The sequence below is a fragment of the Mycteria americana genome, unplaced genomic scaffold (genome assembly GCF_035582795.1).
Source record: "Mycteria americana isolate JAX WOST 10 ecotype Jacksonville Zoo and Gardens unplaced genomic scaffold, USCA_MyAme_1.0 Scaffold_95, whole genome shotgun sequence".
Classification (NCBI taxonomy): Eukaryota; Metazoa; Chordata; class Aves; order Ciconiiformes; family Ciconiidae; genus Mycteria; species Mycteria americana.
Window position 1 is genome coordinate 138,666 of NW_027445679.1, and position 23,235 is coordinate 161,900.

The 23,235-nt window shown below is 50.6% G+C and overlaps 1 protein-coding gene across 1 annotated transcript; it reads right to left on the bottom strand.

Annotated features, from left to right (window-relative positions):
• Positions 1-835: 835 nt before the first annotated feature.
• LOC142404218 (sushi, nidogen and EGF-like domain-containing protein 1) lies at positions 836-21,358 on the bottom strand. The gene is made up of 10 exons (XM_075490721.1): positions 21,285-21,358; positions 20,249-20,478; positions 20,037-20,167; positions 19,266-19,547; positions 16,728-16,865; positions 14,966-15,130; positions 14,723-14,839; positions 12,249-12,281; positions 11,952-12,145; positions 836-848 (listed from the first exon to the last, which is right to left on the bottom strand). Exons 1-10 carry the CDS (start codon positions 21,356-21,358, stop codon positions 836-838), a joined length of 1,377 nt encoding a protein of 458 aa, XP_075346836.1.
• Between the last annotated feature and the right edge of the window lie 1,877 nt (positions 21,359-23,235).

The following is a 23,235-nucleotide window of genomic DNA, read 5'->3' on the forward strand; positions in this document are numbered from 1 at the left end:
CCTTTCACTTGCAAAAGGCCACGGGGGTGGAAATGTGGACAGCCACGCTCAGAGATGATGCTGAAGGACCATGGCCGGCGCTGGGTTGCAACCAGGGGGAAAATTGCTCTATTTTTCAACGAATCCCCCCAAAACATGTCTTGGGTGGGGTCTTTGCCTCTTGGTTTCCCCTCTACGTGTCACGGGGTGGGGGAATTTTCTCTCTTCTCAATCATTGCACGGGATGGGGGTGCGAAATGTGGCCTCTTGCACTGGGAAAATCTTATTTTGAGGCGATTCACGGTTTTTTTACAGGGAATTTTACAGGTTATGATGCGTTTCTCCACCCGGTTTGAACTCACCCCATAACACGACGGTCCAGACCCGCAGCAGCACGTCAGCTTTTCCCCGGCCCGGGCTGCCATCCATGGTGCTTTGGCTACAGAAGGTAAGAAAATGATCAAATTCTCTGATTTTTATTTTTTTTTTAATAAATTGCACTCGCATTTGCCCGTGGCCCAAAAATCTGGGGTTTATTGTGCTTGCACATGTCCCAAAGTTCAACATTTATTGCGCTCAGACTCACACGCATCCCCCCAAATCTGTGATTTTTACCCTCGCGCTCACCCACAAAAGAAGCTTTATTGCCTTCGCCCCCCAAAATCTATTTTTTGCACTCACACATGCCCCAAAAATCTGTTTTTTTCACTCATACTCACCCCCAAAGTCACTATTTCGTGGCACTTACACCTTTCCCAAAAATCTACATTTTATTGCACTCGCACCTGACCCCCAAATCTGCTTTTTTTGGGGGGCATTTACATGTGCCCTCCCGCAGCCAAGGACACCCTCCCCGTCACTTCGCATCTCTGTGGAAACAGACCCAGGACGATGCGTCTGGGCCCCCCCGGATTTGTACAAAATTCACGCTCTCCTCTGAGCATATTTGCTTTTTTCCCCATTCCCTCCCCTTTTTTTCCCCCTCTTTCCCCCTTTTTTCCTTTCTTTTCCCCCTTTTTTCCCTTTTCCCCTTTCCTCTCTTTTCCTTTTTCCTCCTTTCCCCCCTTTTTTCCATTTTCCCTTTTCCCCTTCTTTCTTTTTTCCTTCTTTCCCTTATTTATTTTGCCCCATTTTCCCCTTTTCTCCCTTTTTCCCCCCAAATCCCCTTTTTTTAATCCATCCCCCCCTTTTCCTTTTCCCTTTCTTCCCTTTTTTCCCCTTTCCTCCCCTTTTTTCCCCTTTCCTCCCCTTTTTTTCCCTTTCTTCCTTTTTTTCCCCTTTTTCCCCTTTCCTCCCCTTTTTTCCCCTTTCCTCCCCCTTTTTCCCCTTTCCTCCCCTTTTTTCCCCTTTCCTCCCCTTTTTCTCCCTTTCCTCCCCTTTTTTCCCTTTCCTCCCTTTTTTTCCCCTTTCCTCCCCTTTTTTCCCCTTTCCTCCCCCTTTTTTCCCCTTTCCTCCCCCTTTTTCCCCTTTCCTCCCCTTTTTCCCCTTTCCTCCCCTTTTTTCCCCTTTCCTCCCCCTTTTTCCCCTTTCCTCCCCTTTTTTCCCCTTTCCTCCCCCTTTTTCCCCTTTCCTCCACTTTTTTCCCCTTTCCTCCCCCTTTTTCCCCTTTCCTCCCCTTTTTTCCCCTTTCCTCCCCCTTTTCCCCTTTCCTCCCCTTTTTTCCCCTTTCCTCCCCTTTTTTCCTTTTTCCTCCCCTTTTTTTCCCTTTCCTCCCCTTTCCTCCCCCTTTTTCCCCTTTCCTCCCCTTTTTCCCCTTTCCTCCCCTTTTTTCCCCTTTCCTCCCCCTTTTTCCCCTTTCCTCCCCCTTTTCCCCTTTCCTCCCCTTTTTTCCCCTTTCCTCCCCTTTTTTCCTTTTTCCTCCCCTTTTTTTCCCTTTCCTCCCCTTTTTTCCCCTTTCCTCCCCTTTTTTCCTTTTTCCTCCCCTTTTTTTCCCTTTCCTCCCCTTTTTTCCCCTTTTTTCCCCTTTCCTCCCCCTTTTTCCCCTTTCCTCCACTTTTTTCCCCTTTCCTCCCCCTTTTCCCCTTTCCTCCCCTTTTTTCCCCTTTCCTCCCCTTTTTTCCTTTTTCCTCCCCTTTTTTTCCCTTTCCTCCCCTTTTTTCCCCTTTTTTCCCCTTTCCTCCCCCTTTTTTCCCCTTTCCTCCCCCTTTTTCCCCTTTCCTCCCCTTTTTTTCCCTTTCCTCCCCTTTTTTCCCCTTTCCTCCCCCTTTTTCCCCTTTCCTCCCCTTTCTTTCCCTTTCCTCCCCTTTTTTCCCCTTTCCTCCCCTTTTTTCCCCTTTCCTCCCCCTTTTTTCCCCTTTCCTCCCCTTTTTCCCCTTTCCTCCCCCTTTTTCCCCTTTCCTCCCCCTTTTTCCCCTTTCCTCCCCTTTTTTTCCCTTTCCTCCCCTTTTTTCCCCTTTCCTCCCCCTTTTTTCCCCTTTCCTCCCCCTTTTTCCCCTTTCCTCCCCTTTCTTTCCCTTTCCTCCCCTTTTTTCCCCTTTCCTCCCCTTTTTTCCCCTTTCCTCCCCCTTTTTTCCCCTTTCCTCCCCCTTTTTCCCCTTTCCTCCCCTTTTTTCCCCTTTCCTCCCCCTTTTTCTCCCTTTCCTCCCCTTTTTTTCCCTTTTCTCCCCTTTTCCCCCTCCCCAAATCCCCTCAGAAATGATCAAATTCAGCTGCTACCGGGAACAAACCCAGGACTTGGGGGGGGGGGGATATTTGAGGAATTTCCAGACGTACTTTCACACTTTGGGCTCTTTGCTCCCCCCAAAAAATGGGATTTATTTATATATATTTAACCTTACCTGCCTTTGGTTTGTATCCGGCCCCAAAAAGCTGCGGTTTGTCCTCAAATCCTTGATGCAAATGCCGAGAGCGACCTCGGGGCAGCTGGCTCCGGTTCTCCCTTTATTATTTTTTTGCGGAAAGAAGGCGGGGGGGGAAAAAAAAAATGACAAATACAGACGGGCCTCAGGGGACCGACCCACCCAGCGCTTTGACATCATTTTTGGCGAGGAAAAAAGGTGAAAACGGGGAGGAAAATATTGTTTTGCTTAAAGCCAGGCCGGGGGTTGATGCAAATGGCCAAAAATTTCTAAATTACTAAATAGGGATTTTGAGAATTTTTTTTTTTTGGCGGGTGAGGTTGAAATTGCCCCAAAATTACAAGTGGGGGCGAGGGGCACAAAATGGGGGGGGGTGTTTTGTAGAAATGGGGTGCGTTAATGGGGTGAAAAATGTAAAAAAAGGGGAAAAGGAAGGGGGGGGAGGGGAGGTTTCCCCCCCCAAAATCCCTTTTTGGGATGGCGAATAGGGGCTGTGGGGGCGGTCGGGCAAAGTTGTGCGGTGTGTGTGTTGTGTGTGTTGTGACACGTCGGAGCGTGGCGTGGGTGCAAAGTTTTGGGGGTGTTTGTGCCAAATTGTGTGTTGTGGTGTGTGGTGTGTGTGTGGTGTGTGTGTGTTGTGTGTGGTGTGTGTTGTGGTGTGTGTGTTGTGTGTGTGTCGTGTGTGTGTCGTGTGTTGTGTCACGTCGGAGCGTGGCGTGGGTGCAAAGTTTTGGGGGTGTTTGTGCCAAATTGTGTGTTGTGTGTGTGTTGTGTGTGTTGTGTGTGTGTTGTGTGTTGTGTGTGTTGTGTCATGTCGGATCATGTTGTGGGTGCAACATTTTGGGGGTCTTTGTGCGAAGTTGTGTGTTGTGTGTGTGTGTTGTGTGTTGTGTCACGTCAGAGTGTGTTGTGGGTGCAACGTTTTGGGGGTGTTTGTGCCGAGTTTTGTGTTGTGGTGTGTGTGTTGTGTGTTGTGTGTGTTGTGACACGTCGGAGCGTGGCGTGGGTGCAAAGTTTTGGGGGTGTTTGTGCCAAATTGTGTGTTGTGGTGTGTGTTGTGTGCGTGTTGTGTGTGTGTTGTGTGTTGTGGTGTGTGTTGTGTGTGTTGTGGTGTGTGTTGTGTGTGTGTTGTGTGTGTGTCGTGTGTTGTGTCACGTCGGAGCATGTTGTGGGTGCAAAGTTTTGGGGGATGTTTGGGCCGAGTTGTGTGTTGTGTGTGTGGTGTGTGTGTTGTGTGTGTTGTGGTGTGTGTTGTGTGTGTGGTGTGTGCTGTGTGTGTTGTGGTGTGTGTTGTGTGTGTGTTGTGTGTTGTGTTGTGTGTTGTGTCACGTCGGAGCATGTGGGTGCAAAGTTTTGGGGGGTGTTTGGGCCGAGTTGTGTGTTGTGTGTGTGTGGTGTGTGTGTTGTGTGTGTTGTGTCACGTCGGAGCGTGTCATGGGTGCAAAGTTTTGGGGGTGTTTGTGCCAAATTGTGTGGTGTGTGTGTGTGTGTTGTGTGTTGTGTGTGTTGTGTCACGGTAGAGTGTGTCGTGGGTGCAACGTTTTGGGGGTGTTTGTGCTAAACTGTGTGTGTGTGTTGTGTGTTGTGTGTGTTGTGTCATGTCGGAGCGTGTTGTGGGTGCAGCATTTTGGGGGAGTTTTGTGCCAAGTCGTGTGTTGTGTGTGTGTTGTGTGTGTTGTGAGTGTGTTGTGTGTGGTGTGTGTGTTGTGTGTTGTGTGTGTTGTGCCATGTCAGAGCGTGTTGTGGGTGCAAAGTTTTGGGGGTGTTTGTGCCAAATTGTGTGTGTGTTGTGTGTGTTGTGTGTGTTGTGTCACGTCAGAGCATGTTGTGGGTGCAAAGTTTTGGGGGTGTTTGTGCCAAATTGTGTGGTGTGTGTGTGTTGTGTGTGTTGTGTGTGTTGTGTGGTGTGTGTGTGTGGTGTGTGGTGTGTGTTGTGTGTATTGTGTGTGTGTTGTGTCACGTCAGAGCGTGTTGTGGGTGCAAAGTTTTGGGGGTGTTTGTGCCAAATTGTGTGTTGTGTGTGTGTTGTGTGTGTTGTGTGTGTTGTGTGTTGTGTGTTGTGTGTGTTGTGTCATGTCGGAGCGTGTTGTGGGTGCAACATTTTGGGGGTCTTTGTGCGAAGTTGTGTGTGTTGTGTGTTGTGTGTTGTGTGTGTGTGTTGTGTGTTGTGTGTGTTGTGTCATGTCAGAGCGTGTTGTGGGTGCAACATTTTGGGGGTGTTTGTGCCAAGTTGTGTGTTGTGTGTGTGTTGTGTGTTGTGTGTGTGGTGTGTGTGGTGTGTGTGGTGTGTGTGGTGTGTGTGTGTTGTGTGTTGTGTGTGTGGTGTGTGTTGTGTCACGTCGGAGCGTGTTGCGGGTGCAAAGTTTTGGGGGGTGTTTGGGCCGAGTTGTGTGTTGTGTGTGTGGTGTGTGTTGTGTGTGTTGTGTCATGTCGGAGAGTGTCGTGGGTGCAAAGTTTTGGAGGAGTTTCTGCCAAATTGTGTGTTGTGTGTGTGTTGTGTGTGTGTTGTGTGTGTTGTGTGTTGTGTGTGTGGTGTGTGTTGTGTGTGTGTTGTGTGTATTGTGTGTGTGTTGTGTGTGTGTTGTGTGTGTGTTGTGTGTATTGTGTGTGTGTTGTGTGTGTGTTGTGCCATGTCGGAGCGTGTTGTGGGTGCAAAGTTTTGGAGGAGTTTCTGCCAAATTGTGTGTTGTGTGTGTTGTGTGTGTTGTGTGTGTTGTGTGTGTGTTGTGTGTGTTGTGTGTGTTGTGTGTGTGTGTTGTGTGTTGTGTGTGTGTTGTGTCATGTTGGATCATGTTGTGGGTGCAACATTTTGGGGGTCTTTGTGCGAAGTTGTGTGTGTTGTGTGTTGTGTGTGTGTGTTGTGTGTTGTGTGTGTTGTGTCATGTCAGAGCGTGTTGTGGGTGCAACATTTTGGGGGAGTTTGTGCCGAGTTGTGTGTTGTGTTGTGTGTTGTGTTGTGTGTTGTGTGTGTGGTGTGTGTGTGGTGTGTGTGTTGTGTGTGTTGTGTCACGTCGGAGCGTTTCGTGGGTGCAACGTTTTGGGGGTGTTTGTGCCGAGTTGTGTGTTGTGTGTGTGTTGTGTGTGTGTTGTGTGTGTGTTGTGTCATGTTGGATCATGTTGTGGGTGCAACATTTTGGGGGTCTTTGTGCAAAGTTGTGTGTTGTGTGTTGTGTGTGTGTGTTGTGTGTTGTGTCACGTCAGAGCGTGTTGTGGGTGCAACGTCTTGGGGGTGTTTGTGCCGAGTTTTGTGTTGTGGTGTGTGTGTTGTGTGTTGTGTGTGTTGTGACACGTCGGAGCGTGGCGTGGGTGCAAAGTTTTGGGGGTGTTTGTGCCAAATTGTGTGGTGTGTGTGTGTTGTGTCTTGTGTGTTGTGTGTGTTGTGTGGTGTGTATGTGGTGTGTGTTGTGTGTGTGTTGTGTGTTGTGTGTGTGTGTTGTGCCATGTCAGAGCGTGTTGTGGGTGCAACATTTTGGGGGAGTTTGTGCCAAGTTGTGTGTTGTGTTGTCTGTTGTGTGTGTGGTGTGTGGGGTGTGTGTTGTGTGTGTTGTGTCACGTCGGAGCGTGTCGTGGGTGCAACGTTTTGGGGGTGTTTGTGCCGAGTTGTGTGTTGTGTGTGTTGTGTGTGTGTTGTGTGTGTGTTGTGTGTGTGTTGTGTGTGTTGTGTGTGTGTTGTGTGTGTGTTGTGTCATGTTGGATCATGTTGTGGGTGCAACATTTTGGGGGTCTTTGTGTGAAGTTGTGTGTTGTGTGTTGTGTGTGTGTGTTGTGTGTGTGTGTTGTGTGTGTGTGTTGTGTGTTGTGTGTGTGTTGTGCCATGTCGGAGTGTGTCGTGGGTGCAATGTTTTGGGGGTGTTTGTTCCGAGTTGTGTGTTGTGTGTGTGTTGTGTGTGTGTTGTGTGTGTGTTGCGTGTTGTGTGTGTGTTGTGTGTGTGTTGTGTGTGTGTTGTGTGTGTTGTGTGTGTTGTGTGTGTATTGTGTGTTGCGTGTGTTCTGTGTGTTGTGTGTTGTGTGTGTGTTGTGTCACGTCAGAGCGTGTTGCGGGTGCAACGTGTTGGGGGTGTTTCTGCCGAGTCGTGAGTTGTGTGTTGTGAGTTGTGTGTTGTGTGTTGTGTGTTGTGTGTTGTGTGTTGTGTGTCTGACGTCAGAGTGCGCTGTGGGCGCGCCGGTTTTGTGCGAGGTCACACGTGCCGTGGGCTTTGGGCACGCGCCTCACGCGTGGTGTGCGTTTGTGCACAGTCGTGTGCGTTGTGCGTGTGTGTGGTGTGTGTGTGTGTGTGTGTGTGTACAGGCGCGTGCAGCTGTGGCGCGTGTCGTGCACGGTAGCGTGTTGTGCGCACACCTCGCGTGTTGCATGTTGCGTGTTGCGTCTTGGGCGGTGTCCTGTGGTGCGTGTAGCGTGTTGTGTGTGTTGTGCACGCGTGTGCGCACCTAGCGTGTGTGGAGTGTTGTGTTGTGCTGCACGCACGTGTTGTGGGTTGTGTGTTGTGCACACGTGTGCGCACCTCGTGTGTGTTGACTGTTGTGTTGCACGCGTGTTGTGTGTTGTGCACACGTGTGCGCACCTCGTGCGTGTTGACGTGTTGTGTTGCACGCATGTTGTGTGTTGTGTGTTGTGCACACGTGTGCGCACCTCGTGTGTGTTGACTGTTGTGTTGCACGCGTGTTGTGTGTTGTGCACATGTGTGCACACCCCGTGTGTATTGGCGTTTTGTGTTGCACGCGTGTGTTGTGTGTTGTGCACACGTGTGCACACCTCGTGTGTGTTGAGTGTTGTGTTGCACGCGTGTTGTGTGTTGTGCACGCCTACTGTGTGTTGACATGTGTTGCACGCGTGTTGTGTGTTGTTGTGTTGCGCACACGTGTGCGCACCTCGTGTGTGTTGACTGTTGTGTTGCACGCGTGTTGTGTGTTGTGCACACGTGTGCGCACCTCGTGCGTGTTGACGTGTTGTGTTGCACGCGTGTTGTGTTGCATGTGTGTGTTGTGTTGCACACGCGTGTTGTGTGTTGTGCGCATGTGTGCACACCCCGTGTGTATTGGCGTGTTGTGTTGCACGCACGTGTTGTGTGTTGTGTGTTGTGCACACGTGTGCGCACCTCGTGTGTGTTGAGTGTTGTTTTGCACACGTGTTGTGTGTTGTGCACACCTACTGTGTGTTGACTGTTGTGTTGCATGCGTGTGTTGTATGTTGCACACACGTGTGCACACCTCGTGTGAGTGTTGTGTTGCACCCACGTGTTGTGTGTTGTGTGTTGTGTGTTGTGTGTTGTGCACACGTGTGCACACCTCGTGCGTGTTGACGTGTTGTGTTGCACACGTGTTGTGTTGCACGCACGCGTTGTGTGTTGTGCACCTGTGCGCACCTCGTGTGTATTGACGTGTTGTGTTGCACGCACGTGTTGTGTGTTGTGTGTTGTGCACACATGTCCACACCTAGCGTGTGTTGCCTGTTGTGTTGCACACGTGTTGTGTGTTGTGTGTTGTGCACACGCGTGCACACCTACTGAGTGTTGACCATTGTGTTGTGTTGCACGCACGTGTTGTGTGTTGTGCACGTGTGCGCACCTCGTGTGTGTTGACTGTTGTGTTGCACACGTGTTGTGTGTTGCGCACGTGTGCCCACCTACTGCGTGTTGACGTGTTGTGTTGCACGTGTGTGTTGTGTGTTGCACGCGTGTGTTGTGCACACCTCGTGTGTGTTGATGTGTTGTGTTGCACACGCGTGTTGTGTGTTGCGCACACGTGCGCACTCCTCGTGTGTGTTGACGTGTTGCACACACGTGTTGTGTTGTGCACATGTGCACACCTACTGCGTGTTGACTCCTGTGTTGCACGCGTGTTGTGTGTTGTGCACACCTCGTGTGTGTTGACGTGTTGTGTTGCACACGCGTGTTGTGTATTGCACGCTTTTGTTGTGTGTTGCACACGTGTGTTGTGTTGCACGCGTGTGTTGTGCACACCACATGCGTGTTGCCGTATTGTGTTGCACACGTGTGTTGTGTGTTGCGCACGTGTCTTGTGTGTTGCACACGTGTGTTGTGTTTCACGCATGTCTTGTGTGTTGCAAGCGTGTTGTGTGTTGCACGCATGTGTTTTGTGTTTCACACGCGTGTTGTGTTGTGTTGCACGCGTGTGTTTTGTGTTTCACGCGTGTTGTGTGCTGCACGCGTGTGTTGTGTGTTGCACACGTGTGTTGTGTGTTACACACGCGTGTTGTGTGTTGCACGTGTGTTGTGCACACCTCGTGTGTGTTGACGTGTTGTGTTGCACACGTGTGTTGTGTGTTTCACGCACGTGTTGTGTGTTGTGTGTTGCACGCGTGTGTTGTGTATTGCACGTGTTGTGTGTTGCACACGCGTGTTGTGTGTTGTGTGTTGCACACGTGTGTTGTGTTGTACGCGTGTGTTGTGCACACCTCGTGCGTGTTGACGTGTTGTGTTGCACACGCATGTTGTGTGTTGCACGTGTGTGTTGTGTGTTGCATGCATGTGTGGTTCACACCTTGTGTGTTGACGTGTTGTGTTGCACGCGTGTTGTGTGTTTCACACGTGTGTTGTGTGTTGCACGCGTGTGTTGTGTGTTTCACGCGCGTGTTGTGTGTTGTGTGTTGCGCACGTGTGTTGTGTTGCACACGTGTGTTGTGCACACCTCGTGTCTGTTGACATGTTGTGTTGCACACGCGTGTTGTGTGTTGCATGCGTGTGTGGTTCACACCTCGTGTGTTGACGTGTTGTGTTGCACACGTGTGTTGTGTGTTTCACGCGCGTGTTGTGTTGCACGCGTGTTGTGTGTTTCACACGCATGTTGTGTGTTTCACACGTGTGTTGTGTGTTGCACACGTGTGTTGTGTGTTGCACGCGTGTTGTGTGTTGCACACGCGTATTGTGTATTGCACGTGTTGTGTGTTGCACATGCGTGTTGTGTGTTGTGTGTTGCACACGTGTGGTGTGTTGCACACGTGTGTTGTGCACACCTCGTGTCTGTTGACATGTTGTGTTGCACACGCGTGTCGTGTGTTGCACGTGTGTGTGGTTCACACCTTGTGTGTTGACGTGTTGTGTTGCACATGTGTGTTGTGTGTTGCACACGTGTGTTATGTGTTGCACGCGTGTTGTGTGTTGCACTCGTGTGTTGTGTGTTGCATGCGTGTGTGGTTCACACCTCGTGTGTTGACGTGTTGTGTTGCACACGTGTGTTGTGTGTTGCACACGCATGTTGTGTATTGCACATGTGTGTTGCACACGCGTGTTGTGTGTTGTGTGTTGCACACGCGTGTTGTGTGTTGCACACGTGTGTTGTGCACACCTCGTGTGTGTTGACGTGTTGTGTTGCACACGCGTGTTGTGTGTTGCACGTGTGTGTTGTGTGTTGCATGCGTGTGGTTCACACCTTGTGTGTTGACGTGTTGTGTTGCATGCGTGTTGTGTGTTTCACGCGCGTGTTGTGTGTTTCATGCGCGTGTTGTGTGTTGCGCACATGTGTTGTGTGTTGCACTCGCGTGTTGTGTGTTGCACTCGCGTGTTGTGTATTGCATGCGTGTGTGGTTCACACCTCGTGTGTTGATGTGTTGTGTTGCGCACGTGTGTTGTGTGTTGCACACGCGTGTTGTGTGTTGCGCACGTGTGTTGTGTGTTTCATGCATGTGTTGTGTGTTGCGCACATGTGTTGTGTGTTGCACACGCGTGTTGTGTGTTGCATGCGTGTGTGGTTCACACCTCGTGTATTGACGTGTTGTGTTGCACACGTGTGTTGTGTGTTTCACGCGCGTGTTGTGCACACCTCGTGCGTGTTGACGTGTTGTGTTGCACACGCGTGTTGTGTGTTGCACTCGCGTGTTGTGTGTTGCATGCGTGTGTGGTTCACACCTCGTGTGTTGACGTGTTGTGTTGCACACGTGTTTTGTGTGTTTCACGCGCATGTTGTGTTGCGCACGTGTGTTGTGTGTTTCACGCACGTGTTGTGTGTTGTGTGTTGTGCACATCTGTTGTGTGTTTCATGCATGTGTTGTGTGTTGCACGCGTGTGTTGTGTGTTGCACTCGCGTGTTGTGTGTTGCATGCGTGTGTGGTTCACACCTCGTGTGTTGACGTGTTGTGTTGCACGCGTGTGTTGTGTGTTTCACGCGCGTGTTGTGTGTTGTGTGTTGCGCACGTGTGTTGTGTGTTGCACACGCGTGTTGTGTGTTGCGCACGTGTGTTGTGTGTTTCATGCATGTGTTGTGTGTTGCGCACATGTGTTGTGTGTTGCACTCGCGTGTTGTGTGTTGCATGCGTGTGTGGTTCACACCTCGTGTGTTGACGTGTTGTGTTGCACACGTGTGTTGTGTGTTTCACGCGCGTCGTGTTGTGTGTTGCGCGTGTGTGTTGTGTGTTGCACACGTGTGTTGTGTGTTGCGCACGTGTGTTGTGTGTTTCATGCATGTGTTGTGTGTTGCGCACATGTGTTGTGTGTTGCACACGCGTGTTGTGTGTTGCATGCGTGTGTGGTTCACACCTCGTGTATTGACGTGTTGTGTTGCACACGTGTGTTGTGTGTTTCACGCGCGTGTTGTGCACACCTCGTGCGTGTTGACGTGTTGTGTTGCACACACGTGTTGTGTGTTGCACGCGTGTGTTGTGTGTTGCACGCGTGTGTGGTTCACACCTTGTGTGTTGACGTGTTGTGTTGCACACGTGTTTTGTGTGTTTCACGCGCATGTTGTGTGTTGCGCACGTGTGTTGTGTGTTTCACGCACGTGTTGTGTGTTGTGTGTTGTGCACATCTGTTGTGTGTTTCATGCATGTGTTGTGTGTTGCACGCGTGTGTTGTGTGTTGCACTCGCGTGTTGTGTGTTGCATGCGTGTGTGGTTCACACCTCGTGTGTTGACGTGTTGTGTTGCACACGTGTGTTGTGTGTTTCACGCGCGTTGTGTGTTGTGTGTTGCGCACGTGTTGTGTGTTGCACACGCGTGTTGTGTGTTGCGCACGTGTGTTGTGTGTTTCATGCATGTGTTGTGTGTTGCGCACGTGTGTTGTGTGTTTCATGCATGTGTTGTGTGTTGCACGCGTGTGTTGTGTGTTGCGCGCGTGTGTTGCGTGTTGCACACGCGTGTTGTGTGTTTCACACGTGTGTTGTTTGTTTCACGCGTGTTGTGTGCTGCACGCGTGTTGTGTGTTGCACGCCTGTTGTGCGCACCTCATGCGTGTTGACGTGTTGTGTTGCGCACGCGTGTTGTGTGTCGCGCACGCGTATTGCGTGTAGCGCACACGTGTTGCGTGTTGCGCGCGCGTGTTGCGTGTCGCGCAGGCGTGTTGAGCGCCCCGTGTGCTGCTCGGCGCCTGCTGCGTTTCCGCCTGCACCCCCCCTCGCTCCCTCAGGAAAAAATTCCTCTTTGGGGCGAAAAATCCCTTTTTCGGGAAAACCGGTTCCCCCTTGTGGGCTTTGCGGTGATTTTTTTCCCTAAATTTTAGGGTTTTCCCCCAAATTCCTCACTTGGGCTCTTGGCCCAGCCCAGCCCTCGCGTCCCTGTCGGAAAATGCCCGGAAACGGGGAAAAAAACCCCGTTCTCACCAATAAAATGAGGCCAGAGCTTTTGGAATCCATTTTTTTGGCATTTTGGGTTCGTTTGGGGTTTTTTTTTTTCCGCCGGAGCTGCCGCTCCGAGCGCCCAAATTTGGAGCTTTTTGGGGTTTTTTTCCAAATCCATGTGATTTTTTTTTTGTTTTTTGCAGGCAGGGAGCGCTTCCGAGCATCAATTTTCCCTCCCATGTTCCCAGCGGGCAAAAAAATCTCAAATTTCTGCAAAAGAGGGGGGAAAAAAAAATGGTAAATGCGTGATGTGAGGACAAGAAATCCAAAATTCATGCACAGAGTGCAAAAAAATCAGGTGGGGGGGGGGGAATTCATGCACATAGAGGGCAAAAAATGATAAATTTGTGCTTATAGAGGGCAAAAAATGATAAATTTATGCACACAGGGCAAAAAAAGGATAAATTTGTGCTTATAGAGGGCAAAAAATGATAAATTTGTGCTTATAGAGAGCAAAAAATGATAAATTTATGCACACAGGGCAAAAAAAAGGATAAATTTGTGCTTATAGAGGGCAAAAAATGATAAATTTGTGCTTATAGAGGACAAAAATTGATAAATTTGTGCACACAGGGAAAAAAAAGGATAAATTTGTGCTTATAGAGGGCAAAAAATGATAAATTTGTGCTTATAGAGGGCAAAAAAAGGATAAATTCGTGCTTATATAGGGCAAAAAATTGATAAATTTGTGCACACAGGGAAAAAAAAGGATAAATTTGTGCTTATAGAGGGCAAAAATTGATAAATTTGTGCTTATAGAGGGCAAAAAAAGGATAAATTCGTGCTTATATAGGGCAAAAAATGATAAATTTATGCACACAGGGCAAAAAAAGGATAAATTTGTGCTTATAGAGGGCAAAAATTGATAAATTTATGCACACAGGGCAAAAAAATGATAAATTTGTGCTTATAGAGGGCAAAAAATGATAAATGTGTGCACACAGGGCAAAAAAAAAGATAAATTTGTGCTTATAGAGGGCAAAAAATGATAAATTTATGCACACAGGGCAAAAAAAGGATAAATTTGTGCTTATATAGGGAAAAAATGATAAATTTATGCACACAGGGTAAAAAAAGGATAAATTTGTGCTTATAGAGGGCAAAAATTGATAAATTTGTGCACACAGGGCAAAAAAATGATAAATTTGTGCTTATAGAGGGCAAAAATTGATAAATTTATGCACACAGGGCAAAAAAAGGATAAATTTGTGCTTATAGAGGGAAAAAATTGATAAATTTGTGCTTATAGAGGGCAAAAATTGATAAATTTATGTACACAGGGCAAAAAAATGATAAATTTGTGCTTATAGAGGGCAAAAAATGATAAATTTATGCACACAAGGCAAAAAAAGGATAAATTTGTGCTTATAGAGGGAAAAAAATGATAAATTTGTGCTTATAGAGGGCAAAAATTGATAAATTTATGCACACAGGGCAAAAAAAGGATAAATTTGTGCTTATAGAGGGCAAAAAATGATAAATTTGTGCACACAGGGCAAAAAAATGATAAATTTGTGCATATTGTGGAAAAAAAATCAGGAATTCCTAGGCACAGAGGCTGAAAAATCATAATTTTATGCAAATGGGACAAAACCCTCATAAGTGTTTGCACGTAGAATGCAAGAAATTGAAATTCATGCACACGGATTAAGAAAAAAAATTAATAAATTTGCGCAGAGAGGGGGGAAAAAATCAGAAATTCTTGCACACCGAGGGCAAAAAATCATAAATTTGGGCACACGGAGGGCAAAACCCCATAAATTTGTGCACGGAGAAGGCAAAACTTTATGAGTTTGTAGAGAGAGAGGAAAAAAAATCATAAATTCACACACACAGAGGGGCAAAAATATTCATAAATATATGCACAGGGGGGGAAATTCATCCACAAAGGGCAATAAATCATAAATTCGTGCGCACAGACGTGAAAAAAATCATAAATGCACGCAGAGAAGCATAAAAAAATCATAAATTTGTGCCCATAGAGTGCAAAAAAATCACCAATTCCTGAAGGCGCTGGCGAAAATATCGTAAATTTATGCCCGCGGAGGGCAAAAAATCCTAAATGCGTGCGTGGTGTATGAAAAAAATCGTGAATTTACGGATGCAGAGGGCAAGAAATCATAAATTTGCGTAGAGCGACACAACCCCCCGTATATTTGCGTAGGCAGAGGGCAAAAATTTGTAAATTTGTGCACGCAGAGTGCAAAAAATCCAGGAATTAATGCACAAAGAGGCCAAAAAAAAATGGAATTTGGGCACGACTGGTCCGAAAAGCGCCCGGCCGCCCGGGAGAAATGAAGAGGACACGGGAGCCGCCACGTCTCAGCTGCGATTTTATTGCTCCGGTTGCTGCATCCCGCTGTGCGACCCTGTCCCACGCGTGTGACGGGGGGACGACGGGGACGGGGGGGGACGGGGACGACGGGGACGACGGGGACGACGGGGACGACGGGGACGACGGGGACGGTTCCTCTGCCCCAGACGCCGGGATTTATCTGCGGGAGGAAACCCGGAACTCAAGAGGAGGAAACGGTTCGCCGAGTAATTCTCCGTTTTCCCTTTTTTCTAGGTTTCCACCCCAAAAACTCAACTTACAACCAGCAGTTGTTGCTGTCGGCGACCTTGGGCACCTCGGTGGGGACCCCCGTCACCTTAAATTCATCCACTTGGAAGACCCAACGCCCCGGGACGTTGACGTTGGAGGTCTTGGTGATGTTGATGATGGCTTCGGTCTGGGAGCCGGGGATGTTGTAGAAGTTGGTTTCGTCTCCGCTGTTGAAGCCGGCCTGGAAACGGGGACAAAATGGAGGATTTTGGAGGGATTAATGGAGCGGGACAACCTCCTACCGGTGGTGGTGGCGTCCCCAAAACACGTTATGGGCCAACCTCCACGCTTCGGTGAACCTGGCGTTGTCCCCCAAAAACGTTATGGGTCAACCACCTACCTTCGACGTTGTTGTCACCAAAAAATGTTGTGGGCCAACCTCCAACCTTCGTCACCGTTGTCCCCAGAAGGTGGTATGGGACCTCCTACCATGAGTGAACCTGGTGTTTTCCCCAAAAAAACGTGGGCCAACCTCCAACCTTTGTCACCGTTGTCCCCAGAAGATGGTATGGGACCACCTCCTACCATGAGTGAACCTGGTGTTTTCCCCAAAAACACGTTGTGGGCCAACCTCCAACCTTCATCACCGTTGTCCCCAGAAGATCGTATGGGACCTCCTACCATGAGTGAACCTGGTGTTTTCCCCCCAAAAAACGTTGTGGGCCAACCTCCGACCTTCATCACCGCTGTCCCCAGAAGATGGTATGGGACCTCCTACCGTGAGTGAACCTGGTGTTTTCCCCCAAAAAACGTTGTGGGCCAACCTCCGACCTTCATCACCGTTGTCCCCAGAAGATGGTATGGAACCACCTCCTACCGTGAGTGAACCTGGTGTTTTCCCCCCAAAAACGTTGTGGGCCAACCTCCGACCTTCATCACCGTTGTCCCCAGAAGATCGTATGGGACCACCTCCTACCATGAGTGAACCTGGTGTTTTCCCCCCAAAAACGTTGTGGGCCAACCTCCGACCTTCATCACCACTGTCCCCAGAAGATGGTATGGGACCTCCTACCGTGAGTGAACCTGGTGTTTTCCCCCAAAAAACGTTGTGGGCCAACCTCCGACCTTCATCACCGTTGTCCCCAGAAGATGGTATGGAACCACCTCCTACCATGAGTGAACCTGGTGTTTTCCCCCCAAAAACGTTGTGGGCCAACCTCCGACCTTCATCACCGTTGTCCCCAGAAGATGGTATGGGACCTCCTACCGTGAGTGAACCTGGTGTTTTCCCCCAAAAAACGTTGTGGGCCAACCTCCAACCTTCATCACCGCTGTCCCCAGAAGATGGTATGGGACCTCCTACCGTGAGTGAACCTGGTGTTTTCCCCCAAAAAACGTTGTGGGCCAACCTCCGACCTTCATCACCGCTGTCCCCAGAAGATGGTATGGGACCTCCTACCGTGAGTGAACCTGGTGTTTTCCCCCAAAAAACACATTGTGGGCCAACCTCCGACCTTCATCACCGCTGTCCCCAGAAGATGGTATGGGACCTCCTACCGTGAGTGAACCTGGTGTTTCCCCCCAAAAACGTTGTGGGCCAACCTCCGACCTTCATCACCGTTGTCCCCAGAAGATCGTATGGGACCTCCTACCATGAGTGAACCTGGTGTTTTCCCCTCAAAATATTGTGGGCCACCATCCTACCATTGGCATTGTTGTCCCCCCAGAACGGTACAGGCCAACTTCCAGTCTTGGATGAACCTGGTGGTGTCCCCAAAAAACATTACGGCCCAACTTAGCTTCAGCATTGTCTTCTACAAAAAAAAAAATTTACGTACGTGGGCCGGGGTGCCTCCGAGACCTGTTTCGGAGTCACCACCACTGGCCTCCCCCGTAGTCCACTGGATATCCCAATAGTTGAGGATGATGAAGGACGTCTTGGTGTCGGTGGTCAGGGTGGCTTGGAAGGTGTTGCCCTGCAAAAAGGAAGGGGGAGAGGACACCAGGAGTGGTGGGATGAGCAGTTATGGATGGGATTTAGCCCTGAGGGCTGCACCCAGGTGTAGACTCCTTGCCCTGAGCTGTGCGAAGAAGCCATCTTGGTCAGGCATGGCCCATCCAGGCTGGTTTTTTGGTGTCTACCTTCAGATGAGGACTTTGGGTGTTCTACCACGGTCTCTTTCTCTGCACGAGGTGGCCAGAGGAACAGTGCAGTGGAAAAGGTGGCTTTCAACACAGAAAAAAAACCCCGTAAATTAATTGGGGAGTAAAAGTTTGGATGTGACACCTGCACGTCAGCACCTAGGAAGAGTTGAGGAGCTCCAGGGGGTTTTGTGTTCCCATCCAGGGCTGGCAGGTAGGACAGAGGGACCGGAGGATACATGCTCACCTCATGTCATGTCACCAAATGTCATTTGCCTACACGTCACCAAGTGTCACGAAGGCAAATGAATGGGTGGTGAAGAGCAATGGATGGGTCGTGGAGGCCAACGAATGGGTCGTGAAGGCCATGAATGGGTCGTGAAGGCCATGAATGGAACGTGAAGGCCATGAATGGAACGTGAAGGCCAACGAAGAGGTCACGAAGGCCAACAAATGGGTTGTAAGGCCAACAAATGGGTCATGAGACCAACAAATGGGTCGTGAAGACCATGAATGGGTCGTGAAGGCCATGAATGGAACGTGAAGGCCAACGAAGAGGTCACAAAGGCCAACAAATAGGTTGTAAGGCCAACAAATGGGTCGTGAGACCAACAAATGGGTTGCAGAGGCCCACGAGTGGGTCACGAAGGCCAACAAATGGGTTGTAAGGCCAACAAATGGGTCATGAGACCAACAAATGGGTCGTGAAGGCCATGAATGGGTCGTGAAGGCCATGAATGGAACGTGAAGGCCAACGAAGAGGTCACAAAGGCCAACAAATAGGTTGTAAGGCCAACAAATGGGTCGTGAGACCAACAAATGGGTTGCAGAGGCCCACGAGTGGGTCACGAAGGCCAACAAATAGGTTGTAAGGCCAACAAATGGGTCATGAGACCAACAAATGGGTTGTGAAGGCCATGAATGGGTCGTGAAGGCCATGAATGGAACGTGAAGGCCATGAATGGAACGTGAAGGCCAACGAAGAGGTCACAAAGGCCAACAAATAGGTTGTAAGGCCAACAAATGGGTCGTGAGACCAACAAATGGGTCGTGAAGGCCATGAATGGGTCGTGAAGGCCATGAATGGAACATGAAGGCCATGAATGGAACGTGAAGGCCAACGAAGAGGTCACAAAGGCCAACAAATAGGTTGTAAGGCCAACAAATGGGTCGTGAGACCAACAAATGGGTTGCAGAGGCCCACGAGTGGGTCACGAAGGCCAAGAAATAGGTTGTAAGGCCAACAAATGGGTCATGAGACCAACAAATGGGTCGTGAAGGCCATGAATGGGTCGTGAAGGCCATGAATGGAACGTGAAGGCCATGAATGGAACGTGAAGGCCAACGAAGAGGTCACAAAGGCCAACAAATAGGTTGTAAGGCCAACAAATGGGTCGTGAGACCAACAAATGGGTCGTGAAGGCCATGAATGGGTCGTGAAGGCCATGAATGGAACGTGAAGGCCAACGAAGAGGTCACAAAGGCCAACAAATAGGTTGTAAGGCCAACAAATGGGTCGTGAGACCAACAAATGGGTTGCAGAGGCCCACGAGTGGGTCACGAAGGCCAAGAAATGGGTTGTAAGGCCAACAAATGGGTCATGAGACCAACAAATGGGTCGTGAAGGCCATGAATGGGTCGTGAAGGCCATGAATGGGTCGTGAAGGCCATGAATGGAACGTGAAGGCCAACGAAGAGGTCACAAAGGCCAACAAATAGGTTGTAAGGCCAACAAATGGGTCGTGAGACCAACAAATGGGTTGCAGAGGCCCACGAGTGGGTCACGAAGGCCAACAAATAGGTTGTAAGGCCAACAAATGGGTCATGAGACCAACAAATGGGTTGCAGAGGCCCACGAGTGGGTCACGAAGGCCAACGAATGGAATGTAAGGCCAACAAATGGAATGTAAGGCCCGATGAATGGGTCGTGAGGACAACAAGCGGGTCATGAGAGCCAATGAGCGGGTCGTAAGGCCAACACAGGGGTTGCGAGAGCGAATGAACGGGTTGTGAAGGCCAACAAGTTGAGCACCTGCAGCAGAGCTCTGGTTTTGGCTCGTCTCCATCCTCAGTCATCAAACCGAGGACGGATTTGAGGCCACGATTCATTTTGCTCTCCAAAACCGCGTTTGCCTGCGGCCACGTGCCTGTGTCTGCACCGAGTCAGGGTGGGATAAATTAATTCTCACGTGTGTGACCTTCTCTGGCCTTCAAGTCATGCCTGTGGACCTTACCTTATCGCTGGTAGAGCCGTAGTAGGCCACGTGGTCCCAAGTGGCCACGAAAGCCCATGTGGCAGTGAAGGGGATCCTGGGAAAGTATTCGTTGATGTTCTTGGTGATGCGTGTCAGCAGCGTCGGGTCAGTGGTCTCTCGGTAGTAGACATCCCCTCCCCGCACGTTGTCCACGTCCCCCCAGTACGGGGCCACGAAGGAGCGTCCGTCAGCCAGCGGGAAGGGGTCGGGGGTGTACTGGTTGACGCGGGTGTCAAAGGAAATCACGCCGTTGTTGTTCACCTGCGAAAGACCCCAGGTCAACCCCGATGTGGCGGCAACCTCTCTTGGAGCCCTATCGCACGTGGTCAACACCTTGACGTGGTTGTGGTACCCTGGAGATGGACACAGCACCCAGTTGTGGTCTTACCGCTGACTTCTGCATCTCTACAACCATACTGGAGGCGTTTAGGTCACTATCGCGTCTACGGCTCTATCAAAAAGAGGCGGGGGGTGGAATATAACAGCCCTAAACTTGGCCACGGACCTCCCAACCACTGCTCCAGAAGGGTGTAGGTCTTCTCCCAAGACCCACCAACCGTACGAGGATGCTTTGATGCACCGGAACAAAAAAAAAAAAAAAAAATTGTATTAAGGCAACTAGGATAATCCTACAAACGGGAAGATTTTGTTGGGGGGCAACGGACTGGAAAAGGGAGCAAAAAAAAAAAAGAGGGGAAATCGGAAAATGGAGAGACAGGCAAGGAAGACACGGAATTTGGGCTCACGTACGTAAAGCTTTTGGTACTCTTTGCTGTAGAAGGTGAAGGGCACGCTAAGGGAGAGCTTCTTTGATGACCCATCATCAAGTTTGGGGTTCTTATGGTCATGCTGGTCCGGACCGTAGGGGTAGAGCAGGGATGCTGCAGGAAAGCAGAGGTTGAGGTATTGGGGGACCCTCCCCAAACCCTCCCGACCTCGTGCATTTTGGGGGTGAAGCCCACCAGCTTTGGGATTCTTGACTTTAAATGAGGCCTTGTGCTCCAGGTTACTTAAAAATGGCGTTGACTTCTCTTGGGTGTCCCAACGGTTGGGGTGAAACGGGGGCCGCAGGGAATCGTCCCATGGGGTATTACGCAGATTTGAGGACAAACAGGGCGAAAATAGAACATCTGATTTCCGTACGTCCACAACGTAGCCGGGAGGAAGCTCTGCTCCCTTCCCGCTTCCCAAACTAAAGCAGGAACAACCCCGTTTTGGGTGGAAATACCATCTTTTAATGCCGAGACCCCACAACCCCGATATCTACCTTTTTCTCGCGCCGGCTGGACGTTCATCACAGCTCCTGGAGAAGAGACGGGGGGGGAAATATTAACCCAGGGACGACCATCACCCCCGACTTTTCCATCTAGCAGCATCCTCAGGAGAAAACTGGTGTCTTTTTTAACCTACCTAACATCAGGAGCAGGAAAGCGAAGGAGGGCTTCATCCCAGCTCTTGCAAAACTATCAAAATCCTGTAAAAATAAAAAAAAAACCAAAAAAAACCCAAAACAAACCAACAAACACCCAACCAAGTGACGAAGCAGCCCCAAGGATGCTCTGGAGGTGGAAGGTTTCTCCTTAAAATACCAGCCAGGGGCTCTTTTCACGGTATTTATGCCCCGTGGTGTGGTGGGGATGAACGATTTGGACCATTTTTTAAAGAATTGCGTGACTCGGAAAGTTTTTATTGCTGACCGGGAGGTGAGAAAAAGCAGAATTCCCCCGAGTGTATTTTAATCCTTTACTCATCCCATTTTGCCCCAACCTGGGGACTGAACCCAGGGGAATCCCCCCCACCCCCACCCCCGCCCCGGCCCCGGAGCAAAGTTAGGCATAAATTAAAGGAGTTTTGGTGAAAAAAAAAAAAAAAAACCCCACCTAGTTGTTTTCCTGGCTGGAAAAAAAAGAGAAACTGAGGCAGGACGGAGGCTGCACGACGTGAGCGGGGGGATTTGATGAGCACCCACGCGTGTAGTTTGCAAAACAAACTCCGGACCCGGAGCAGCGCAATCCTCCCTTTGCACCGAATCGGGTCCTTTTTCGGAAGCGTTTGGGCTCGATTTGTGCCATTTTAAGCCGTTCGAAGAGAGAGCGGCTGCTCGAGTTCGCGCCACGCGAAGCCGTTCGAAGAGGAAAGATTTAAGGCAGCGACGGACGGTCGCGACGGGAATAAAATCTCTTACCTCGGTATCTCGCTGCGTCCCGATTTCCCCAGGGAAAGGCGAGAAGAGGAGGAGAGAGGCGCCGACACGAGCTCAGCCACCAAGAAATGGGTTTTCCGTCGCATCCTGCCCCTTCTTTTAACACGCGGCCCCTCTTAAAAAAAAAAAAAAAAAAAAAAAAAAAAACCAAACATAAACGCGGTGGAATCCGTCGACTTTCTGCCCATCAAGACGGCGTAGTCCCCCGGGATCTCCGGAGAGGCAGATTTCAGGACACGGGAGACATTTGGCTCCTCCTAATGTTTTCTTGGATGCCAGATAAGGATTTGGCAAGGAGCCGTGGCGGATTGAGGATGGGCTTGCAGTTCTCGGGAATTCCCAGTAGGGATTTCTCTAATTAATCGCAGAAAAAACGCCCCTTCCCCTCCTCCCCCCAGCCCTGGAGGGAGCGAACAGGGGGTCACTGGGCGAAAACGCGCTGCCAGGGCCTCGTTTCCGGCGGTTCGATGAAATTTGGGGGGCGGGGGGGGGGGGTCTCGGGGGGTGGGGGGAAGAGCGCAAAGCCTCGGGAAGGTGCTGGGGCGCAGCTGGGGACGTCGCGCGGGCAGCGGCATCGCTTCGTCCAAAGGCATTGGCGATAGCAAAGAAATTAATAAATGAGATCGGCAGGGACGGCTGTGGGTCCTGCACCCATCGCAACCTCTCCCGTGGGTCCTGCACCCATCACAATGTCCCCTGTGGGTCCTGCACCCATCACAATGTCCCCTGTGGGTCCTGCACCCATCGCAACCTCTCCCGTGGGTCCTGCACCCATCACAATGTCCCCTGTGGGTCCTGCACCCATCACAATGTCCCCTGTGGGTCCTGCACCCATCGCAACCTCTCCCGTGGGTCCTGCACCCATCGCAACCTCTCCCATGGGTCCTGCACCCATCACAATGTCTCCTGTGGGTCCTGCACCCATCACAACCTCTCCCGTGGGTCCTGCACCCATCACAATGTCCCCTGTGGGTCCTGCACCCATCGCAACCTCTCCCGTGGGTCCTGCACCCATCACAATGTCCCCTGTGGGTCCTGCACCCATCCCAACCTCTCCCGTGGGTCCTGCACCCATCACAATGTCCCCTGTGGGTCCTGCACCCATCCCAACCTCTCCCGTGGGTCCTGCACCCATCACAATGTCCCCTGTGGGTCCTGCACCCATCCCAACCTCTCCCGTGGGTCCTGCACCCATCCCAACCTCTCCTGTGGGTCCTGCACCCATCACAATGTCCCCTGTGGGTCCTGCACCCATCACAACCTCTCCCATGGGTCCTGCACCCATCACAATGTCTCCCGTGGGTCGTGCACCCATCGCAACCTCTCCTGTGGGTCCTGCACCCATCACAATGTCCCCTGTGGGTCCTGCACCCATCGCAACCTCTCCCGTGGGTGCTGCACCCATCACAATGTCCCCTGTGGGTCCTGCACCCATCCCAACCTCTCCTGTGGGTCCTGCACCCATCACAATGTCCCCTGCGGATCCTGCACCCGTCGCAACCTCTCCCGTGGGTCCTGCACCCGTCGCAACCTCTCCCGTGGGTCCTGCACCCGTCGCAACCTCTCCTGTGGGTCCTGCACCCATCACAATGTCCCCTGTGGGTCCTGCACCCATCGCAACCTCTCCCGTGGGTCCTGCACCCATCGCAACCTCTCCCGTGGGTCCTGCACCCATCACAATGTCCCCTGTGGGTCCTGCACCCATCTCAACCTCTCCCGTGGGTCCCGCACCCATCGCAACCTCTC